Source organism: Styela clava, chromosome 3, assembly GCF_964204865.1.
Source record: "Styela clava chromosome 3, kaStyClav1.hap1.2, whole genome shotgun sequence".
Taxonomy (NCBI): Eukaryota; Metazoa; Chordata; class Ascidiacea; order Stolidobranchia; family Styelidae; genus Styela; species Styela clava.
In genome coordinates this window covers 7,775,376-7,800,794 of record NC_135252.1, presented here as the reverse complement: position 1 = coordinate 7,800,794, position 25,419 = coordinate 7,775,376, and the positions used below count along the sequence as shown (strand labels likewise).

Below are 25,419 nucleotides of genomic sequence, written 5' to 3'. Positions count from 1 at the left end.
TTTGCTTTTGGTTCCATTACATTTGAACCCACGTACATTTGAACCCATGGCATTTGCACCTGTATGCTATTGCGCCTATGGAATTTTTTTTGTTTCACGGATAGTTAAACCCATACTAGCCCTAACCCATGGGTTTTAGCACCCGCTTATAGATTGAACCCGTGGATATACGCATGGGTTCAAATGTACGTGGGTTCAAATGTACGGTCACCTTTGTTTTTATATAAATATATATGAGTATTTTATTAACCAAATAATGTTTTTTGCATAAGATCTTTAAAGTTCACGGATTCCCTCAATCTTCCGAAATGTTTCATTGGGGTTGCGCTCCACCAATAATCAAAGGTTGAAAACCACAATCCAAAGATTTGGAAAGCCACTTCGTGACCAACAAACTGCAATCTGCGTACGACATTCAAAACAATCCGGGACAGTTGCACAATCGATTTGTCGGATAATCGAATTATCGCTCTCGCTCGTTACTGTCCATCTAAAACGTAACGGGCATGTTTTGCCATTTTTCGCGTTACGTCACAATGCATCTCACCATAACCACTAAATTATCCGAAACCTTGGACGACACTTTGATCAGTGCTAGCTGCTATCACGAACGCTCACTTATTCGCCGATTTATTAATGTAGACGCATTGTGACGTAAAACGGCGAAAACATGCCTTTTACGTTTTTGGTGGACAGTAACGGGCGAGGGCGAACTCTAAAAGATAAGGATTGGTTTCAATAATTTAAAGCTGCTTGCGTACCATTAGTGGTGCGCGTACCTCAGGTTGGAACAACTGCTCTAATCTAAAGCATAGATTGATGACTTGTTGGGACAAAATTTCAGAAGAAACCATACGTGCCACGTGCAGTCAAGTTTCAAACAGATCTAGGCGAGTAGTGGATAGGCATATAGCAACTAACCCCCAAATGTACCCCATTTCATGTTGAAATCATCATGACAAAGTTAATTTTTCCCAAAATTCGAACAAAGACTTTCGTAGGAATCAAATTACACCAGTTTAAGAAACATAACATGTTCCACCCAGTCATTATCAAATTAAAATTTATATTCTCAAGACCTTTGGCACTGATTGAAATAATTATATCTAAGTTCCCATCTGTACGATGTACCTAATTACCCTTGTTGAGATAATAGGAATTTCTGTTTATAACGTGAATCACGAGCTCACGTTTACAGCATTTAATTGGATTTATGATCAACGTATAAATACGACTCCGATATCATTCGATAAGGAGAGAGAAGACGATGTAAATTGTAAACCATTCAAAGCTAGTGTGGATAAATGTTTTAAGATTAGTATGCTGTGTATCGTGGAAATCTGAGAATAAAATCAAACAGAGTTTTCTCAATATATATGCTATAGGCAAAGTAGGGATATCAAAAAATACCAATGAATTCTATCATTTATCTTTATAATGCTATTTTCTGCAAAACAATTTTTTAATCTTTCACATTTATATTGTGGATATTTTAATAAACATTTGTCCGCACCTGGTCTGATCACCCTGTATATGTGGGAAGTATCACGGGGTAAAAACTTGACAACTGTTGTTTTGTCTAAGTAAACCCACGCCACGATTTCGAAACTCGCTATGACAAATAAGCGCAGCCCTCTCACTTTTGAGTTAATTTTTGGGAAAATTAATTTCATGTAAAAACGGTTGTTTCGTATTAGTAATATATATAATCCGGCCCGCGCCGCTTCCCTGAATTATAGTAACAAACAGCTGTTTTGACGATTAAATTCTTTACGTAACAGAATTGATTGTGAGACACGTGTAGACTAAATTATAATAGAACAAGTATAAAATTCACAATTACTCGTTTAATGAGCCTATAATTTAATTTTAATTAGACAAATTGCAACGAAACGCAGAAAAGTTGATGCTACGTGCAAAGGGTTCAATGGCGCCGAAAGTATTCAAACGGGATTTCAATATTTAATGCAATGAGAAATTAAATCTATACTCTAACCGAGAGATGTATCACTGCTTGATTTTTATTATAAAAAGTATCATCCGTTCGGTTTTCAAATTTCTAAAAATATGTGCGGCCCGCCAAACACTTGCAACCCTTAATTTTTGCCCGTGACCGACAAATGGTTGCCGACTCTTGATATAAGGCTTAAGAATTACATAACTCCGAGTATTTAAGCAATATTCTTTGGTCGCTAGATTTCCAAAAATTTGAGTCGCTTGTAAAACAGGTCGCGAACCACTGGTTTATCTTAGCATAGTTGCGGTTTAAAAGCCATGTGTTCTAGTACCTAAGATGCCGCACCACAAATTCATATATCTACTGAGCAGTGAGTACACAGATCAATAAGATTAGAACTTTTAAATGACACAAAATTAAAAATGAACAACAAATTCTCAAAATTAAAACCATTTCATACATACAAGAATTGCACAATAATGATAGAAGGGCACCAAGTCGAATAAATATTTACAAAGCATGAATTTAAGTAAATTCTTTGAAGTAATTGAATAAAAGCAATTAGAAAACACGCTGACAAGAACACTTTAAATTAAATAAGTGATGTAATAAAATGGAATATTTACATTTGAGACGAACTTTTGACGTTTGAATACTGATAAATGAACTTTAGACTTTGAATATGCATATATCATGCGATGATTTCCATAACTCAACACCCACAAAATAAAAGTGCAGGTGTTCTAGTTAATTAACTATAGAATGATTTAAAATGCCAATATTTATACATTGACATTGAGAAAATATTACGCAAGGGTCTATATCCATATTTCCAAAATATTCTTATAAAATAGCAGAATTATTGGTACAAATATTATTTGATGATCTGAGTGAATTTTATGTTAAATAACTGGAGAACTTAGAAATTGTATTTACACCACCAACAATCTTCAATGCCCAGGATAAATCTGGTAGGTCTTTACCAAAACAAATTTTCTGTAGAATTAATTGAATAATAATGCACAATTGACAAGCCAAAACTTTAACTTCATCAGATAAATTGTCTTTTGTAGTCTTCAATTTTGTAATTAACTCTGAACCTTTCAATTGAAAATGCTCCTGAACATGGTGAACTACAGTGGAAATGTACCACAATACCCATTGAAAATTTTGAGGTATGTAGTTCGCATTTTTAAGTATAAGCAAGGCCAGAGAGTAGGACTTATCAAGTGGCATTTTAGCCAATACTAAAGGCCGACCACAGATTGAAAACATTTTGTTTATAGGAAAATACCATCCACTATTTTTATGAAGATAAGATTCCTCAAGTGCCTGCAACACAACATGTGGCAAATTTAAATGTAGTAATGAAGTAAAGTCTTCCATCGATGACATATGAACAACACCAGCAACCGGCAGAAACTTTAGATGTGGGTAGTTGTGAACATGAACTTTATACAATTCCGATGAAGTAATATTGTTTTCATGATTATGATTATTATCACAGTCATCATCACTCATTTCAAATTCAGAAGATGCACATCCAGAGGTAGATGACGAAGTTTCTGAAGGTGTTCCAGCGGTCATTGTCAAATAATCTTCATCTGATGATCCAGAACACACATCGTCTTCTTCCCATTCCAATTCTTTTAGACAAAGTGATGCATTGGATTTCAATGCACACCATTTTGACGACATGGAGAGTCTATGTTTCTGCTCCTGTTTCATATCAACATGGGCAAGCTCATTTGAGAACGACATACTGCGCAGTGTGGGATTTATGGTTTCGAACAGACCATGTTCTTTCAAGTATCGCAAAGCTTCCCGAAAGCCTTGTTTGCAGAAGTCACTCAAAATCTCGCCTTCTGGAGGAAAAAACATAATGGATACTCTATGTAGGTTGCGCACAGTCATCTGCACACTAGTGTTTGCAATATTTATGTCAACTAGTGATATAGCCGTATCATCCCTTGGACAAATATCACTACCCCCAGACCATGGAGAGACAGTGATTGTGTCTGATCCTGCAGGAAGATTGTTAGTTAAACCACCGTCAACATAGTACACACCTTGGTACATTGGAGGAATGAATCCTGAATAAAAAGGAACAAAACAGCTACAAAGCAATGCACTAATCAATGAATCTCGAGTAGGATATTCACTGACTATTATATTCTTTCGATCACGCACCCTCGTCAATGAGATGAATAATCTTCCATCACATTTTTTGTGTGCATCCGGAGGCAGAACTCTTCTTAGGCCATCTAAAAGTACTCTATTTGCTTTAAAGCCTGGACTCAGTGGACCAAGGTAACGAGATCGAACATTACGGACTATATCCAAAGTGGATCGACACAATTCACCACAGCAAACATCTGATAGAAGCATAGCTCCTACAATAGAACCAGCAGAACAACCATATAGTCTATTCAGATTTTGAAGGAATTCTGGAGCATGTTGTTTGAAGCAGCTGGCGACGCCAATATGATAAACTCCAAGAAAACCACATCCAGAAAAAGATAAGTTGCGCGGAGTGCAACCAATGTGAACGGTGCTCGCTTTACGTTCTCGAACCATATTTTTTTAAGTTGTCAGATAAGGTTAGAAATTCTAAAAGAGGTACCAGAAGTTAAATTTAGTCCATTCTCCCTGCAGGCCTGAGAGCGAAATGAGGCAGTCGGGAGATGTCAATTGAAACTTCAATTTCGAATTAAAATAACTTAACATTAATTTACGGCACTTCTAAAATCCAGAATATAGGCTACGACATCAAATAATTCTAATTTTCTTTGTACCGCACCGGTAACATATTCCTTCTGTCTTTGTCCTGTCTGTGCTACAGACGTGACCTTAAATATACCCACTCGACCACAAAACTTTTCTACAACTATTAATATGTTGTTTTCCATGTTTAAACAATGCGTAATCGACCTTTGTACTAACCAAACAACTAAAATTCTTGCGCAAATGAAGACCTTGAGCGGCATCAGTCCACTGAATACAAAGTACATATGGTTCGCGGCCGTCCCTTGATAAGGTCGACGTACGAAAGTAACCCGACAACTCCCATCACAAGCCCTGTTACGTCACAAGAGATTTTCATATTTGTAACAAACGCGCGTGAATGTGTGTGCGGCGTCTGTGATTCGTTCGATGCCATCACGCCACAATAGAGTTAACCCTAGGTCATATATTCTCGTCGGAGAGATGGAGCTTTGTTTTAAATTCAAAAGCATGCGTGTAAGACTGAAGCTGAAGACTGAAGTGCATACAAAGAGTTCGATAATAGTTATGATAACGTTGGGTTGACCTGAAATGTCACTTACAAAAACGGCGATTATATCACCAAAGTAAATATAGCCGTTAGAGTTTGTATTTGATTTTCTTACAAGATAGATAACTTATCTTCGATACCCTAACAATGAACCTAAAAGAGCATTGTCTTACGATTGTAAGATCGTAAACGCCCGAATCATCTCCCTTTTCTACTTTTACGCTGGTAGTCCAGGGGTTCCACAAGTTTTAATTCAAATCGTAGAGTCCATATTAATATATTTATATCGTTTATATATAATCATATACCGGTACCTATAAGATTTGTCAAAATTATTAAACTTTCTATAATTTGAAAATCACTTTGTTTTGTCAGTATTAGGTTTGCTCATACATATTTATACCATTCAGACAATTGAACTATTACACAGGCAGACAGGGGGTTCTCCAGCCTTGGAAATATGTTTCACCTCAGTTCCTCTCCACCAAATGGTTAAAAACCAATGGTGTACAGTACACTCTTGTTTAGCTAACATATCACACACCATTATTTTGTGGCAAATCGGACCGAAACAAGGAATTCAGCTGTATGATGACGAACTTGTTTCGGCATCTAGGCACGATGGGATTGATGGTCGTCGCAGAGTATTTTGTAAAAAGCACTATTGCTGTCCGGCATCATTTGCATTAATTACAATTTGAAATATGTATCGTTGCGTATTAATTCACGTAGTGGAAACGTGAGTTGCTTTCTCCACGTGCGCGAATTCTACAATGCTTGTCATGTTTTTACCAAGAAGTTCGCCGCTTGTATAATTGATTTCCATTTGAACAATAGTTCCCTTAAATCGATTGCATTTCATTGCAACGACGAGACAGACTACCTAATTAATGGAATAGCAAAATTAATATCCCAAAGTATATCATTGAAGCTTTCTAACAATAGCGGTTCATAATTAGGTGGATCTGCCATGAAAAATGTATTGTAACCGCATTCTAAAAGTCTCTTATACATGATTTCGTGAGGCGCAAACAATGAGTTTTCGATCGATTATCAATGAAGTTATCCTCTATGATGCCAGCATGTAGGCAATGCCACAAGGTTAAACACGAGAATATCGGTCAGATACCGAAGACTTATTGATCGAAACTTAGGGGGACCCAAAACAGCGCTCTTACTCCATAGTGACACCTTGTGTCCCATCACTAATTGATTAATAACTAGCTAATTATACGACATAATTCATCCAAAATCAACAGGCTTCTGGTACGACATATGATGAATGCACATGCAAAATCTGGAGCAGATTCAATCTCGCTTTCGTGAGATTTCGCGTGCATCCAACAGACAAACACCCATCAACATACTTACCGATTAAAATCGATAAGTAATAAAAGTCTTTAGCATAAGGTAGATTAACGATGAACAACTCATGATTGGTGAAAGTTTTGTAAATGTGAAATTCCTAAAAAGAAAATCAGCTGACGGTCACAGCTATCTATATACTGTGTGTATATATATATATGTATTATTTAACTAACTGATGTTTGAAATCCAAATGCGTTAATTGATTCAGATGCTCAATCAGAAAAATCATAGGGTTTGGCTACTGTTGGTGGAAAGTATTCAGCCTCCTTATCCTATCGAACTGATACACTGAGTTACGTGCGCAAGATTTTGCGCCAATATATCGTTGTTTTTTACACATTGGAACGTCCACTAATATTCGATTGATATATTTCTTTCTAATTACCATGTAATATCAAAAATTTGGCTGCGGATATAGCCAAATTAGTTGAGCCAGTTTGGCTGATAAATAGCTAAAACAAGTCAGAATCCTATTCATGTTTCTTCTCGCTGGGGTGGCGACGTGCAGGGCGCAACATAGTTCACGATCTATCCGAGAAAAAAATTATTTCAAGATTAGTATTTTAACTTATTTTTCAAAACATTCTGATTCGTATTGAAAAGCTAAATATATCGGTCTACATTTAGCCGATACCGAATACTTGCCGATACATCGGTACATCTCCAAATTTGTAACGTTGTGACCTCAGATGCCGACTATTTTGTTTTAAATATGTACAGTTAAACACCAAAATTACGTTCCATAATACATTTAGCCGATACCGAAAAATTGCCGATACATCGGTACATCTCCAAATTTGTAACGCTGTGACCTCAGATGCCGACTATTTCGTTTTAAATATGTGTAGTTAAACACCAAAATTACGTTCCATAACAGACAAATTTATCAGTTGTGACCATATCAATGACAACGAATCAAACTGAATAAAAGATGAACGGTAAAGTTGTACCATTAGCGCTGCAATGAAATGCGTCTTCTTTCATTAGTAGTGTCAATTTTATGCGACGAAAGAGTGGGTCTAGCTTTAGGGTTAAAAATATAAAACCTATATGTTCAAATTTATGTTATATCTCGTAGTATTACGAATATCCATTACTTAAATTAAGTAAATCTGATTGCTTGGAATAATCGCACCATAATCCTATTTTGCTCCGTGCAATTATTTCAAACAGTTATTGGATTAAATTATTTAATGGGACTAATATGAGGAATATCGTTCACTATTTTCCAATTAGAACGCTACTTTACATTAAAAGTGCAGGGTTGGCATAGATCAAACCTTCCTCACGATTTAACAATATGTGTAGTTTATATAGCGAAGAAATTGCGCCCGCACTGGAAAAAATGCTGGTGTGAAATATTGCTGTATATAAAATACAAATTTTCATATTCATTACATATTTCCACGAGACTTTCCGTGTCTTCCGTGCCCCACAACAGAAACATACGGTATCAATTCAATTCTGAATGACAAAGCTAGGAGGGCCAGTTGCTGTGATACATGTACCAATCATGTCATTTTTCTATCCACCATAAAGAAAGCACAATAAAATCTCAACAGAAAACTACATAGTGTAGTATTTGAAATCACCGCTTGAAAAGAACCTTGTGGTAAGCCTATAGGTTTTCACTGGGAACCATGATTTTCACATTTTATTCTTATCTTTCAGGTAGAAAACATAAATAACTGACCGGTAGTTAAAATATGTTCCAGTTCATCAAACTTCTAGTGGTGATAGTAAAACTTGTAGTGTGTATATTCGACCGTTAGATGGCAGAGGTACCCTGTAGTCGAATGCTAAGCAATGTCGTTTCTTTCTTCAGCCAATTGGTCCATTAAAATCTGTGTTGAAGAATATAATGTTCAGTAAATCCTTCTACTATTTATAACTCCCATTGTCGTAACATATAGCTATTACTTGTTTATATACTCGTACATATATGACAAATAGATGTACATATTTCTATTCAACTCTTAAATCAATATCAATTGTAAGTAAGTGAAATGCGGCTTTTGTATTAAGTCAACTTAACAATATGACAACTGTGGCTTCTCTCTCAGTTATCATTTCAGTTCGGATCACCGGATAACCAGTTCATTAACTGTTCCAGATGCATGGGCATGTGAGCATATTGGTGTACAAGCCGTAACCAACGGCCGGTCAAGTCACAGTTATATTAGATATAAGACTATACAAGATGAAATGATATGGTTCGTGGCAAAATTCGCGCAAAGTGGTTTTTCGTGAAATACGTCAACTCATACCAGACAGACTCATTCTTTTAATTCTCCAACACTTGACTAAAATCAAAATAAACAAAAATATTGATACATACCGGTATATACTAATGAAATCGACTGAGAGGTTTATTTAAATTTAATAGCCATAATATCTTTGTACAAAAGCATTCTTCTCCAATGAGTGACAAAATTTTCGCGTACTATTCAATGTTTATCGTTGGTTATTACCTTTTAAGGACCCGGTAAAAAATGTCTAATGAAATTTTATAGAACGTTCGAAAATATTGTTAACACAAAAACGCCCCAGGCTTGGTTTTAGATTTCATAGAAGTATATAAAGACGATCACATTCGGGATCGCCACAGTCTTAACTATTGTTGTGGCATTCCCAAATTCATTGGCGATTTGTTGTTACCTTGTATCATGAAGGCATATGTATGCATTTATTTATGTTTTATTGCCTCAGCTTTGTGCTTAAAATGCAGCACACGCAAAGGCTGTAAAGGTTCGGAAAACCAAAAAATCCCAACTAAAGCTATAGACTACTGGGTGATTGTTGGTGATTTACAAGAATCGTGCAGTACTTGCATATGCAGAGAAGTAAAAAAATACACGGTGAGACTTTTAAAGGATAGTAACTTCACTGAATTGTTTAGTTTAGACAAAAGACGTATAGGTATATTGTCTAACGTAACGCATGACTACTGGAATACACAATTAAGCATATTTGTATTATTATAACACAATATTATTGAAAATATGATTTAATCCAAAATTTTACGCACGAAATTTTAAATTGTTTTATAAAGGCGGAATAAAATGTTGAATACGATATGTAATATTATCAAGATTATAGGATATTTTACTATTATTTAGAATTCATGCATCGAAGCAGTTGATGAATACAACGAGAAAGGGATGAAGAAAAGCTCATTAGGCAATCGCTTAAAGGGAATTTCTATTGATACAGCGCATGATGTAATTGATGAGGAAGTTGAACTTCCTAAAAAGAAAGCAATATCTATTGAATGTGAAGACGCGCCCTCTCCAATTTTTGATGAGGAATCAGGAACTTTTAGTTTTCCCGCCTTAAAATACGTGCATTTCTATTACGTCGAAAAGGAATCGTTCTGTTGTCAGAGGTGTGTACGTTTGCAATATGTTGGATGGACGTTGATATAAATATAAAAATGTTGAATAGGTCGAAAAGTTTGATGTAGATATACGAACACATGCCTGATTAGATTTAGTTTGTGTAAGCGTTATCGGCGCCTAGTTTTTCATACTCTGAGCCGTCAATATTAACAGCTTTTTTCGGGTTCTTTAAAAGTGCTAATACGTTGAACTAATTTACGGAGCACTCAACATCACACTTAAGTTGGGATAATTAAACGTTAATTGGTGCATCGTTGAAGTTTATGATAGCTGCATAACTTGGAACTTATGCAATATAACTAACATAGAAACCCATCATAAAATAATATTGAGTCTTGTTGATTCATCTGTTATTTATGCACACAACTTTAAATAACAAATGAAAGCACACAACAAATGAAAATTGAGCATATATTCGGAAAACTAGCCTTTTTTTTCAGACAAATGTCGAAGGAAAAGCTGAATTCGTTATGTGAAGTCAAGTATGATGATAGATGCCACGCAAGAATTGTTGAAAAGGGCGACAGTTCCAAGCTTTGTGGAGTAAATTTTCCAATCGCGCAACGGACAAGGTCTCTGAAGAACAACAACAACAAAAAGAAAGCTAGTTAAAAATAAATTACCCCATTATATCAAAATTCAGAACTTTAGAGTAAGAAAAAAACATTGGCCCATAATCAGGAGTTGGGTGGTCATCGAAGTTTGTATAACCGGTCATATCTGACTATTCATTTCAACAATCTCGAAAATCTTTAGATATTTTTTATGTTACTCATAAGTAATTGCGGACAGCTTTTACGTTCTGCCATCCCGTTAGAGATATTGGGATAGTGATACCTAAAATCTCATTTTCCATTGGTTGATGTACTTTTTGTTTTCATTCTTATATTTATATTATTTACGCTCTTCAAATCGTGTATTTTTCAAATATATATTAAAAAATGTACGTCGCCAACGTTTATTTGACCGCTTGATGCAGTGAGGTTTTAAATATAGGTGAAATTTTGTTCCGTAGGTTATCACGCGGTCAGATCTGGTAATTCTATATGTAACACACAGCAGGGTTAAAGAAGTTAGAACTATCAAACAAGCTTTGTAGGATATAATGGAGTTCGATTGAAAAAATACGAGCGGAAAATATTTGAGGAAAAATCCTTTTTTATTAAAACATAACCTCAAATACCGTACGGACTAACATATGTATGAAATAGGTTTATACATTGTGATCGAAGTATCGATCTTTAAATTTGGATCAAGGAGGTTTTATTATTAGATTAAATTGTCCGACCAAATTTGTCCTCGAGCAAATTCCCTTTGGAAAAATTATTTCAGTATATTATTTTTGTGCGTCATTCTTGGGTTTCCTGTCTCAGCATGTCTTTGAACTTTGATGTGTGAACGGACACGTTGTCTGAGGCATATTTTTAAACTGATGAATGCCAAAGCCATGAATATGTAAAAATAATGTGATACTAGCAAAATAGAACGTGTATATAAATAAAATTATATTAGAAAAATATACCGTTACTTTAAATTGGTTGTGAAAAAAAATTCCTAAATATGATCGATTTTTTTGTCGGTGAAGGTATACATCTTATACATTCTTTAGTCCTATAATAATGCTATCAGTTTCTATTTATTAATTCATAGAACTTCATAACCATATAACCTAGCAAGTATTTTAAATATATATGACTACTGCAGACATTGCGATCTATACTGAAACGAAATTAGTTATAGCGAAATACTTTGAAGATTACAAAAAGTAAGTAGAAAATCCCAATTGGTTTGATAAGAAAGGTTGCCAATCCAGAATTACTAAATAAAGCGATATTTTGAACGTTTGCTAATAATAGCCAATGGTCGTTATCTCGTCAAGTTCAAAAGAGGTCTGAGTTTCCAAATTTCTGTTCGTCAGAGGGCTCGTAATTATAATTGGACAATAGTAATTGGACAAGAATTCGCATGTTCTTATTACATACAATATATTTTACATAATATATAACATGAATGTTTGATGCACTTCAATATTTTCAAAGCGGTTACTTCAGAAAATACAAGCAAGGCACCAAGAACATGCCAATGAGACGAATAATTTGTTTTATTACAAAGAAGATGCATCATAACACGACAAAATATATATATCCGGGTTCTTCAACTACTTTTTCTTCTTCTGAGCCAAAATTTCCGAGAGTCTACGAACAAACTGTTGTTCAATGCAGTATCGAAGCAACATTTTTCAAGTTCGGATGTGTTTATCGTTTTCAATTGACGTTGTCTTCATGACAAACGTTAATAAAAAAGTTAAAAATAATATGGCATCAAGATATTATTGCATAACAGTTATGACCCATTCAGTATATATTTTGTGTAAAGTACACACTCTCATCTTAGATATATCACATTTACATCTATTAGGCCCTATTTAGCTTTTATCAACTGTATGATGTTCATAATTGACCTGTGTGAAGTTACACGTTTACTTTACCGTGACGTTATTTGGCGGAAATTATAAAAACTCAGATGCTGCTATAGAATGTTATTATCTTCCCACGTGTAACACTATATTGGGAAGATAACGATAATAAACAACTTGAGGTTAAAATAGCTATCAACTTCGACTGACAAAATTATGTTTAATATGATTTATTGAGTTGAGTTATTTGAATATTGTTATATTCGCAATGTATTGTGACCGTATTAGGTTTCAAATTTTTTCGTGTATAGATAATTTTCAGATCGAATACGTACGACATTTTTAGGTTGCAATCTGGCATGAGTAATAAAATCAAATTTTATCGCATGTGATTTCTTGTAGCGAGGTTCAGTTGTGGAAGTTTTGCACGACTTGCAGATTAGAAGCGTTGTGTGAGTGCAAATACGATTCCATAGTTTGATATTATGGAGATTAGAATTTACAACAAAAATGGAACTTCTTTATACGATTGGTTCCAGGAGTGAATGGAATAAATGGTAATATCTTTGGCTCAAAGAAATCACCACGTTCATAGTCACCCCCGAAGTCTACACGAACACTTATCCCCCTAAGAGCGAAAACTAAGCGATGGCCATTTGAAAAATCATTATATAATATCTAAATTTTATATTTATTTGAAGTACGACGCCGCCAACGACCGTTCCAAAACTGTCGCCGATTTTGACAACGGAAAAGTAAATCAGACCCAATATAAACATTGGTATAAATATTGAATGAATCAGGAATCGACCTTTTAACCTACGGATTTATATTACGGGCAAGAGTAGGTTCATATTTCAGGTTGAAGAAAGTCAAACGAATTAGTCGAACTGGTAGATATATTTGTGTTTATTTATGTTTTCTGATCGACATCTACGAGGACTAGAGTTCATAATTGCGATGGTCAATATTTAAATGACTAGTCGCGATAGAATGCTAACTTTGTGATACTAATGCTGACAAAGCCACCTAAATGTTGTAGCATTTTAAATATATTATTTGGAGACGACGCGGACCTGAGGATCGCTTCGTCTAAATTCTTCTTGTTGTTGTAAAAAAAAGTTGTTGTAAAAAAAACACGCAAAAGCGCTTATCCTCGCAACTAATGGACTACCAAAAACTAAATGTAGATTGATTTCAAATTTTCAGTACTCGAAGAAGGGTCGAACTACTCAAAGTCTGTTGTTTTATTTTATTTACAATTTTTTTTATGGGACACAAAATTATCCCCACTATTTTATGCCTTATTGTCCATTTTTTCAGTCACTTTTGTTCGCGGATTTTTCAGCAAACTCGGTGATCAGGTGATCAGGCCTTACCGCTACGGTACCGATATATTTATACTGTACGGATATATTTGTGCATTGCTCTCTAGAGTTATTTAAATACGACCGTTGAAATCTATCACCGTGTGGCTGTTGGCTACGGTGACAATGGCACAGTTTTCAGAATTCTTAATTTTTACCAGCCATTGACTAATAATAAAAGTAACACGAATATTAAAATTTTTAAATAACCACTGTGATTAAATGAAATAATAATTGAAGAAAAATTATTCGACGGTTCAATTATTATTTTCCGTCTAGAAAGGATGTTATGAAGAAAATGAATGTTTTGATATTAAACATGGGCTTACGTGATCATTTGCTGCCTATTTCGAAGCAAACCACAGGTGGTCAATTTATATATGTTTAATACTGATGTAATATGTGGTATACAAATAAACACAATCATGGTTGTGGTATGAATGACTGCAGGCACCAAATTAATAACAATTTCCTGCATATCTATTCAAATCCGGGGGCTTACAAGGTGTTTAAGTCGCTAAAAGCTTTCGAGTCACGCGAACATTTTTAATCCGTTTGACACGTTTGATTAACGCGGTCGCAATATCGAAATTTTTCATATGTGTACAAAACACTGAATGAAAATGACTTATTGCTCTATGGCCTGGGTGTTACTTGCTACGCCATATCAGGGATCTAGTGCTGTTTTTTTTTTTCTACAGTAGTGTCATTTATTCACGTTTCAAGTTCACGTGTCACATAAAAATATTTTACCAAAATGCAGAGAAAAGATATTTGAAAATAACAATTTTGGCCCGTCAACGAAGCTTTCAATTTGCGAAACATAGCTAAATGTGGCTGTAAATTTTGCTCGCATTTTTCTATTTGCATCGAAGGTTTTACCACGAAATTGAAGTTACATTCAATTTTAAGTCATCTAAACATTATTCCAGTGTAAGGCACATTATCGAGCAAACATTGAATTATTCCGCTAAAATGATTTTTTTGAATTTTATTAAAAATATTACACTCAGTTCAAGGGGATAAGTTTAATTTGCGGAATGACCTTTTTTATATACGCTATCAGCAAAAATATGATTCAATCAAGTAGACAGATTGAAAATTTCTATCACACGTTGTACCAAGCGGTGATATTTTCGGTCCATACATTTTGATCTCCAAACTGGTTATCCAGCGACATTGATGAACTCTGGAGTTAGTTGACCATAAACAAATACAACGTAATCTGGCATGTAATGTTTAATTGTAAACATATCGTTCGCGTCATGAAAAATTCACCTGTCGGTGAATAGTATACCAATTTGACTAAATTTTTGATGTTTCCAACGCGTGAATGCAAATTAAATTTATAAGTTCTCAAGTACATCCTTCACATTTGTACTTTTTAACAAAGTATGCGTGATATAAATAAAATGTTATAAGTCACACTTTACGCATTTTCCAATATTTGATAATCATTTGCTAAAATTTGAATATATTCTTATTGTTATTGAAACCTGGCATACGTCAATATATGTTGTGTCATACTGTATATGGAACTATCAATCCAAGGAAAAATCAATCAAATATTTTGGTTGAAAATATGAACGTTGGCTTATGCGTTGGCATCAACTCACGAGGTCAATACAACTTGTGATTCACAACAAAGACATCGACCAAGAAGAAAAAAAAACAAGGGAATATCAGGTCACAATCATCCACAACTGTCTGAACGATGACAGGGCAAAAATGAATACTATTTTTATTTGTAAATTGTCCAAACAGAAACCCATAGACAGCCATTAGGGCAAACGGTCGAGTTTATCGTTGTGCATCCAAAGTACCTCAAAACGGAAACTTTTTAACAAAGAAGACCCCACGGCTTAAATTAACATATGCCATGGTGGTACAATCATTTCGAAACAATTGGCATGTTGTGAGTATCGTATTGGATGTTCCAGTAAGAAATGCAGAAACAATAAAATATAAAACTGTACCTGTGAGATATGTACAATACGCAGCATACGCATACCTTGGACCATAATGTTACGATATTTTATTACTATTCATAGGTTATTGAAAAAAATGTTCAGTTGGAATTTGCATCTGCAAAACGTAGAGGGATGATAAGTTACGATGGTTGGATACCAGATCGTTTTTTTTTAGATTTTTAGTCGTAGTAATACTGTCACCTGGCGGATACAAGGAAGTTGACGTGAACACATTTAAACAGTTTTGTAATAAATATATATATATATAGAATAAATGCGACTCAGCATAAGAATTTCGATTTTAAAAAATAGCAATAGATATGAGATTAACCTTCATTTTAACGTTTATTTTGTTTGTGAATGTACGACGTGGACATTCAGGCTGGAAGCCTGACTTCAGAAAAGCCTTCGAGGGCGTGAAAGATGCTGCAACTGGGGCCGCTAATTTTGTTAAAAAGAACCCGTGAGTATGAACATACGAAGTCGTCTGCTATTAATAAATGATGCTAAAATATCTCAATGATTAGGCTTGGTTTTTGTCATATAAATTTAGTAATTTTGTGCATCTAAACACCGGGTATTTTTTCAATTTATTCACATATTTATAACAGAGAAGTACTGACTACAGCTGCTATGGTGCTTATGGACGAGTCGGGCGATTTTGTGGACACGGTCAAGAAACTACGTGAAATGGTAATATCAACTGCGTTGCAATTTTATAGAAGTGACCATAAAAGTTTCATGAAGTTGTGCACTTGCAATCGTTGTCCATCACTAAACAGTTCTTTCACAAAATCCGGGAAGTATATTGAGGATGTGTGACGCAAACGATTTTAATGCTGTAGGGTAAAATAGGGTAAATAGCATAAAATCTCACGCGGTAATAAAAATTGAATTCAATATTATGTTGATTTTTTTTATTCCATTATAAAATTATATATTGCCAGCGTTATAAACGTAAATGCAAAATACTATCAACAAACCTCATATGATTATACTAAAGGTTCTGCTGAGAATATATCTCCTGGCGCACACCAAATCAATTACCAGCCATACTATTCGCCTATGAATGACAACTTCCGATATTATTTTCAGTACATTTCTGTGTTATAGTATTTATATATGCACCGAAGACTACAAAAACTGAAAAATAAATTGATGGCTTGATTAACCTAATTCATTTTCAGTTTATGTTGTCATATAGAATAGACAATCAATAACTAAACCGGAACTACCATTAAAATATTCCTATATTGGCATAATGACTTAAATTGCTTTTTGCTCAAACAAACACTATGAGCACAAATTTGCGTTTAATATCAAATGTGACAAAATATCAATGGAAAATCACATTAGAATTTTACAATTCTCAGACCCATAAAAAGCAATTCTATTTATAGTAAACAGTTAGCCTACCATCTGACCATTTGGATGATTAGCTTTTTGTTTTTGTTTATATATACTGATGTTTCATTGTAACGCAGGATAATGATTCCTACGATCAATATATGAACAACTTAAAAGATGAACTGGTTGAAAAGATGGAGGAGGAAAATGCCCATGACGTGTTGATGGACTTCGACGACTTCATAAATAGAGGTATTACAGCTACAGTTATTTGTCGCAAAATTATCTAATGCAACATGAGGAAATTTGAATGACTATATTGATACCTCATTTTTTACATATTTGACGTAATACTGTATTTGAATTTTCAAAAAGTGGAAATAATTTCACACACTTAATAATAATACAAAAATGACTGATTTATTTCAGACAAATCAATTTACAGTTATGAGTTATAATAACATACAAGTTATAAACTTTTCTGTGATAAATTCAGATACCAACGATGCTGAAGGAAGTAGACGGTTCGAAAGCGTTGCTGATTTTGAATAATTGTCCGGGACCGTGAATGACAAAACAGGCTTGGAACGACATCAACAATAATTTTACATCATTCGATCATATCATTATATTTTTTCAAATTTAAAATATACAATATATATGGCATTTTAACAAATATAATATAAAGTAGGTACTACAGCATGGCATGTTTTGTTGATTGATAGGCCATCTTCAGTCAGGCTTCCTGTAGTGACACTATTTATGATAGAATGTATCCCATTTGAATTTCTAACTCTTTTATTGAATTTGGCTTATGAGTCCATATGAACATCAAGACGCAGACTATTATTCCCAGGTCACAGTATAACAAAGCAATCGGGAATTAGTGTTTGCATCGCCCGTTTTCTGACAATTCTGATGATTTAGTCTGATGAAAACCGAACGTTGCTTTGTGGGTCGTTTCATTAGATACAGAATCTGAGCTTTTAATGCCTTCATTCTCAGAAATAGTTGCTTCACCATGTGGACAGGTGCACTTCACGCATACTTCGCGAACGATGTCTTCGGCCATTTGGTTTATCATCCAATTCAGTTCAGGTGAAATTTCTGCCCTATCCATGGTTATAAAAATTGCAAAAAGTACAATCTACGTCTTTAATAAATATGAATATATTATTAGGTAAATAATAAAAAACTTCAGCATAACAAAAGAAGGGCCTATAGCGCTTTAAGAAGACAAAACTGTTCATGACACTGCAAGCTCTCAACACATTATTATTTTTATCGCTTTCTCTCTTTGGAACAATCACTATTCACAATAGCGATATACATGCACATACTGCAATGGCGTAAGCTATAGCAGGAAATGAGCTTCTCAGCTGGTTCGAAATTTGAAGCATGATTAGAGCAGCGTGTGTGACTTCCGACGAGCGCTTCAAATTCAAAATTTCATGATAATACGGCGACTAATTCTATCATCTAAAATTGGAAGCGGCTTTATAAAAAAATATGATTCCATACTTCAGCGTAGGCAGTTAAACTCACCGTTTTGCTTGCGCTCCAGATAATGCTTGAATATCATTTCAGTGATTGTATGAGACGCCTGGCTTCCAAAAAAAATTCTATAAGAATTCATCTAATCAGGCCCCATCAGTGCAAAAATTAATTTTTCAAACTCTCGGAGAAGAACGATTTGTTGGACATGTGAAATAAAATTGACTTCATCAACCTATCAAACGCATATTAATATCCAAGAATAATCTCCTTATACAGAAAACCGAATAACGCTAGTATTTTATACTTATCAGTCCGCAATTATGTGGAAGAATTTTTTTGTGCTACATATCGATTGAAAGGCCAAGTGATTTGTAAAAATAATGTTGATTATGTACCGTATTTCTAGGAATGAATGAGAATTTTAATGAAACAATTCCTGCAGTGTGGCTAATAATCTCGATAGTGGGATTGGACGGTTTAGTGCTTGAAATATGCTAAAAAGATAGCACTAATTTGAGATTTCACATTATGATTGTTTACCAATGAAATCACTAGGGGGCAACTTTTAAGGTTAGACTATACGTAGCGCATATGTTTTATTATTCAGATCACAATCTGCGGGTTCATTTATAATAATGGCTCCTACAAGCCATAATCTTTGCATATTTTGAAGATACATATTTGTAAGACAAGCAACAATATGTTTGTTCCCCAAGAAACAATTACAAACATTATTTCTGGACGTGTTAGGAAGTATCTATATTTCCTTGAAACATACGCATTGCAACACAATGAGAGGGTTTCAAGGAGTCGGGCCTAACTGACTATGATTATGATTCATCCTTATGATCGATAAGAATTAGCCCCATATGTTTCAAGAAGGCTTCAACATTTAGGTTTTTTATTCATACACTGTGTTATAGTTGCAATATCCAGGTAACAAGACGATTGTCATGGAACTCGGGAAATGTTCAATATTCGTCGGTGTGTCGATGGTTTGTATTTTCTGTCATCAAGCGAGCGAAGCATTTCTGATAGATAGCGTAAAAAGTGCAGTGTCCGATGTGGTGGGTAAAACTACCAAGTATTTGGAAGACCACCCGTGAGTATATTTATATTACACACATTTACTACGATAAGGTATATATAAAGGAAAAGCGAACTAAATTTTAAATGGATTGATCTTTTTGCGACTAGCATAAACATTAGAACAAATATTTCAGGTATATACTGATTGATATCTTTTAATTCAGTGAACTCGTAAAAGCGGGGATGACGGCAGCCATGTTTGCAGGTGATGAAGAGGGACGCAGATTACAAACATTGGATGATCAGGTGACAAGTTTAAATTATATAGAAGTTTGGAAGACAATCACGTTTTTTTAATTATTATGTATAAACAGTTTAATAAGTGTACGTCCCTACGTTATTAATGTTTATGATTCCAATGTATTACAGAAAGATGAAGATTCGCAACAATATTTTGATGAGGCAATCGAAAATGAAATCATCCCTGAAATCTCAGACGTTAGCGTTAGTACGGAAGGTAATTTTAGATTCGCTGTTGCAAAGATAATTTTGCATTTTAGTAGCAGTAGCTCACGTCAAGTATTGTTGTTTTCTGCAGTACATAACCACTAAGGCGACTATAAGTTACCATATTTTTCTAAAATCATATACCACGTTGAATCATCAAAATTGTATGCAACAATATATGACTACAAAACTGCCAAATTTATTTTAGTTTATGATTCTATAAAAATGCTGTAACTTGGTTACGATGACATGACACTCTTTGTTTCGCTCCATTGCATTGCGTTTATGGAATGATGTACTCGTGGCAAAACCGCGACTTCTCGTTGAAAGTAAAAAGCAAACAGCGCCCAAATAACTAATCAGGACCCGAAATTCGTGAGAATCTTATAGAATTTTTTTTTATTTAAGAGCATTCAATTTTTAACGGTAGAAATTTCTGTTAAAAACCGAATGTGACATTAAATCGGGTTTGATACACGTATCAAATCATATTCTAGATCTAGACTTTATTCGGTTTTTACTCAATCGACATCTTTGAACTAACTTTTGACACCTTTTCAATATTTCAATCGGATTTAATTTTACATTCAGACAAAAGAGCATAAGATGAAAAAGCAGTGGGGAAATACAAAACACTGTGGTACAATTTTGGAAAAAAATTTTTGCGTACTTTCTTGGAGCAGTGAAATATTTCATCTTTATATAGTATTGTATGTTTGATCTTTCTAATATGTTGAATAATGAAATTCAGTGTGTTATCATGTATCTTTAATCATAATGCACCCCAAGAGGATGATTACCATGCAAATGATGATAACCATAGAAATCGACATAACGCTTGTACATCGTGTGTTGTCGCATAATTGAAGTATATATATATATATTTGATTCGAAATTTTGTAGAAGTATAAGACTATAATATGGGCAGTGAGCACCGTGGATAACAGTTTTTTTATGCTTCAACGAAAAGTTGATGCACGGCTTCGGTTCGGTTAGAAATCTAGTGTAATTGGAAATGGCCTTCGTTTCGGCAAATTTACGCCATCACACGACCGCATGAAAGTATGAATATTAAGCTCATATTTAGTATCTAACCCGGACACCGCGCAATGGCGCTGTGATGCGAGCTAGGCACAATTTGTTATGCATGATGAACTTATTTCTGGATTATCTAATACATTTATTATCTTAATTGTGAAATGCTACCAAGCATTATCACGCCAGGCTGGAAAACGAATCCCCTTCCCCCGTGAAGTATTTATTTAAGTAATTTGTACTGAGTGGTACCAGACGTTTACGATTGGTTTTCTGGTTTGACGAAAGCAATAAATTCTCTCTCTCTCTCCTTCAGTGTTATTCAACCCTTTTGATCACGACACCCTATTGACAAAATCTATGAAATACGGAAATATAAAACACATTCAACACTTCGCGTCGGGTTTAACAAATGCGAATTAATTGTCAAAAAGTACTCCGAAAAGACGGCATGTAATGCGCAATTAGCTTGGACCTTTATTGAATACTCCATTGTTTCTCGATGTTTCGTTGATCGACATAAAAATGAGGATTCGAAGTATGATTATTTATCTTCAACATGCCCCAGAAGGTCCTATATCAAGGATGGCGAACCACTGACCCGCGGGTCACAAAGTGACCCACCGCCTTTTATTTGTGATCAGTTGGACAATCAGGGCTGCGATAGCTCAAATTCAAAATGTTGATTTTCGGGCCGGTATGGTAATTTTCAAAACCCCTAATCTTGGACGCATGTATGCACTGTTGTATACCGTTATTCAGCTATTGGGCCTGACATCGTTTATGACATAACATTACAATTGATCTGTTCATTTCTCGCAAACGCCTGTCTCTTTCGGAAGTGCATCTGCAGACTGTTTTAGGGGTTATACAAGAACTAGATGCTACTTTGCATTTTATTAGTTTCTCGCCTACAATGCCGCTGAGAAAACAAAATCTTTCAGACTTGAAATAAAAATCTAGTAATCTGATATAACAATGGGGCAGTGTAAAAGTGCCTTAATGTGATTGGAGGTGTGATCCAAAATTTTAACACTATCAAAGCGGAATTACCTCCAAACACTAGAACCGTAAAATAATTTAACGCATCATCCTAAACGTTTTTGATAATTCATATGCGTTTTTTTGGTACTCTAATATCATAAAACCGAGTGCCATAAAAAGTCCCTGATAGAAGTGCTGCATAAGTAAAACCCAAAACTACACCAACACCAGCTTATAAGATTTGTTTCTTATAGATACAAACGTGAATTAAATATCTGGGACCCACTCTCTTCTGTTCCGTAGAACCGTAAAATAATTTAACGCATCATCCTAAACGTTTTTGGTAATTCATATGCGTTTTTTTCGTACTCTAATATCATAAAACCGAGTGCCATAAAAAGTCCCTAATAGAAGTGCTGCATAAGTAAAGCCCAAAACTACACCAACACCAGCTTATAAGATTTGTTTCTTAAAGATACAAACGTGAATTAAATATCTGTGACCCACTCTCTTCTGTTCTGCGATAAAATTATAATTTTTGACCCATTCATTGAAAAAGGTTCGCCATCCCTGTCCTATATGAATGTGGTCGATTTTCCCTATGGTAAATTAATCTACAAAACTTTCTAATTGGTGTCAGAACGCCAAATTAAGAATTTCGGCATTAGACTATGCAAGCTTTCACCCAGAAAGACAGTGTTGGCATGCGCATTCTACTAAACAAAGAATAGAGCAAGTGAATTTATTGAAATATTCAATACTGTATATATAATTTCACTAAAAAGGATCAAGAGTGTCAGCTCATGTTTATATTTATATATATATATGACATATATATATATATATTCATTCACGTGTCCAATCAATTTTCGAAAAACATGGCAACGTTGTCTTCGTCATCGAGAATTTCATCATTTCCCATTTGGTCCAGATCGTCTGATAGATCGAGTAAGTCGTCTGTAATACAAGATGACAACATGTTGAAGTACCTATGTTTAAAGACTGAACTTGGGCGCCACAAATTAAAGAAAGCATGTAATTTCTATAATTGTTTTGCCTAATTATATTTCGGATTTATGGCTACGCATAACATTCCATCGTGTGTTTATGTCGATGTGACTACGCCCAGAAAATGGTATGTATAGAGGCTGTTATTATTCTTATCAAAGTGTCGAGCCTGGTATCTTATTAATTAACTTCAGGCTTAAGTTTGTTCTACAAACAAAACTTTCTCTAGAAATATTAATATTACAGAACGCAATAAGTAGTTCCGTAGGGAATATAAATAATATTAAATTTATTGGGCTATTCCAGCATTTATAGATTTATGGAGAATATTTGGGTTCGGGTGTTCAGTTTCGATAGTTAGCCTGCTCATCATATTTATGCATTTCAATTTTATTCTTCTGGCTTGTGGTCGCCTGTTGCATCTAGCCAGTTATCTCATTTTAATTTTGCTGCTGTTTTGCATATGCACCACCCTTTTTCCATAGCAGCACTAAAAAATAAATATATATGAGTAACTTGGAATATCCTTTAAAACTTTACTCATATCTAGTTCCATGACTGTGTCAAACCCTTTCATCATTTCGTCAGTTTCCTCTCCATATTCTTCTTGGACAACTTTTTCTATTTCAGTCATGATGTCACTGTATGCTTGAGGATTCTATTACAAAAATATGATGGAGTCAATATTGACAATGAATATGACTAAGAATTATTAGCGTGCGATATAACATTAGGAAATGCATATTTAAATTTATGAGTGACTCAATGTTTCATAAAAAAATGTTTCCAAGTTTCGTATATTTGAAACTCGGTTGTGTCAATAAAACTATGGGTACACCGTCAACTCGGGATTCCTTTTTCTCTGCAGTGTTATTTTCTACACGAAATATTGCCGAAGGCACATAAAACTTATAATTGAGTTAAAATGATCGTAATGTTACCTCGTCACGCAAAATTTTCATCTGTTGCACGGGATTATCGCCCAATATTCCAAAGGTAGACAACAGACGTTTTACTGTTTTGAAGCAACTGATCAATTTTTTTACTTCGCTGATAAAATATAGAATGTAATATATTATTAATACATGATCAGCGAAACAGTCGCTCGATATTTTTTTGATTCTCTAATCAATTAGTAATGTAGTGATTTATTATTTCGCAATTAGGCTATTTAAATAATATATAAACATCCATTTTATATTTATTTGTATATGCTGTTTATTAGGCATCGGAATGGCTTGATATTTTAATAATATAAGGCGGATGGAATGGGTTTATTGGCGGATTGTATACAATACAAGTTTGTCTCTATACTTTAATAACTAATTTACTTTACAAATAAAAAAGTAACTACTTGTATTAATAGATAAATAAACACACCTCCAGTTTGATATCACTTTTTTCCCAAACTTCCAGATCTTGCTTCCAATTTTACCAACCCTTTTAATGCCTCGTATTAACCCTCTTCCAATTTTTCTTGTAAATCTTCCAACCTTCCTAACGATTCGTCGAAGACGAAATCGCCTGAATCTAATGGAATCTCCGCAGTTTATCGCAAGGATTGCGATCAACGCAAAAATTAAAACGAGTTTGATATGCATTCTGTACCAACGAATCTGTTGTCAAATATTATAGATATTAATTTATTTACGATAATATATGAATTACAAATGTTAAAATTTTATTTTAGTCAAGGTAACATAATCATGCGTGGGTTTTCATAGTGAAGTTTTAGATTTTTAAATTATTAACACTGCCAAACAATATATAGTTGCAGATGTACTCAAATGATTTGAAGAATTAATTTGGAAGCAATGACTAAGATATCTTGCATGTGTTGTTTGCTCTCGGCAGCTTACTTGTGCGCAAAAAAGTGTAGAAATCACCGAGGTCGATCGAATGAACAAACCTAGACTGTCGTGTATAGACTACGGTTATCCTTTTTATAAGCCCTTATTTCCTGTTTTTGTTTGTCTTTAAATATATTAGTCAAGAAACGATATCCGTTATATGAACACCCTCGCAATGTTATAGCATTTCATTCACTATATTTAAATATTATATTATTCAGAGAAATTGTGAATGTTTTGCCGCATTCGCTGTTTTCCCCACCACACACATTAACTCATTTCTAGTTGTTTGTGGATATAACAAAAAATAGGAAACTATCTTGTATATCTAGCACCATCCACTTTCCTGAAAATGTTGCTGCAGTTGTATAGAAATATGGAAATTTTATTCAATACTCTCATTCTGGGAAGT

At 34.4% G+C, this 25,419-nt stretch overlaps 4 protein-coding genes and 1 long non-coding RNA gene across 5 annotated transcripts; 3 read left to right on the top strand and 2 right to left on the bottom strand.

Moving 5' to 3' along the window:
• Window positions 1–1,793: 1,793 nt before the first annotated feature.
• LOC120342677 (uncharacterized) lies at window positions 1,794–5,114 on the bottom strand. The gene has a single exon (XM_039411612.2). The coding sequence runs from the start codon at window positions 4,532–4,534 to the stop codon at window positions 2,855–2,857; it is 1,680 nt and encodes a 559-aa protein (XP_039267546.2). The 5' UTR covers window positions 4,535–5,114; the 3' UTR covers window positions 1,794–2,854.
• A 4,114-nt stretch (window positions 5,115–9,228) lies between these two features.
• On the top strand, window positions 9,229–11,067 carry LOC120342642 (uncharacterized). Its single transcript, XM_039411560.2, has 3 exons — window positions 9,229–9,457; window positions 9,719–9,984; window positions 10,438–11,067. Exons 1-3 carry the CDS (start codon window positions 9,266–9,268, stop codon window positions 10,607–10,609), a joined length of 630 nt encoding a protein of 209 aa, XP_039267494.2. The 5' UTR covers window positions 9,229–9,265; the 3' UTR covers window positions 10,610–11,067.
• Window positions 11,068–16,344: 5,277 nt separating this feature from the next.
• LOC144420977 (uncharacterized) lies at window positions 16,345–17,749 on the top strand. The gene is made up of 3 exons (XR_013474829.1): window positions 16,345–16,443; window positions 17,235–17,349; window positions 17,594–17,749. It is a non-coding gene; the product is annotated as an uncharacterized LOC144420977 (long non-coding RNA).
• A 1,693-nt stretch (window positions 17,750–19,442) lies between these two features.
• LOC144420803 (uncharacterized) lies at window positions 19,443–20,897 on the top strand. Its single transcript, XM_078110462.1, has 4 exons — window positions 19,443–19,696; window positions 19,848–19,929; window positions 20,053–20,140; window positions 20,722–20,897. The coding sequence occupies exons 1-4, from the start codon at window positions 19,548–19,550 to the stop codon at window positions 20,733–20,735; spliced, it is 333 nt and encodes a 110-aa protein (XP_077966588.1). The 5' UTR covers window positions 19,443–19,547; the 3' UTR covers window positions 20,736–20,897.
• Window positions 20,898–22,877: 1,980 nt separating this feature from the next.
• LOC120342866 (uncharacterized) lies at window positions 22,878–24,809 on the bottom strand. The gene is made up of 4 exons (XM_039411856.2): window positions 24,538–24,809; window positions 24,099–24,207; window positions 23,698–23,815; window positions 22,878–23,106 (listed from the first exon to the last, which is right to left on the bottom strand). Exons 1-4 carry the CDS (start codon window positions 24,756–24,758, stop codon window positions 23,012–23,014), a joined length of 543 nt encoding a protein of 180 aa, XP_039267790.2. The 5' UTR covers window positions 24,759–24,809; the 3' UTR covers window positions 22,878–23,011.
• Window positions 24,810–25,419: the final 610 nt, after the last annotated feature.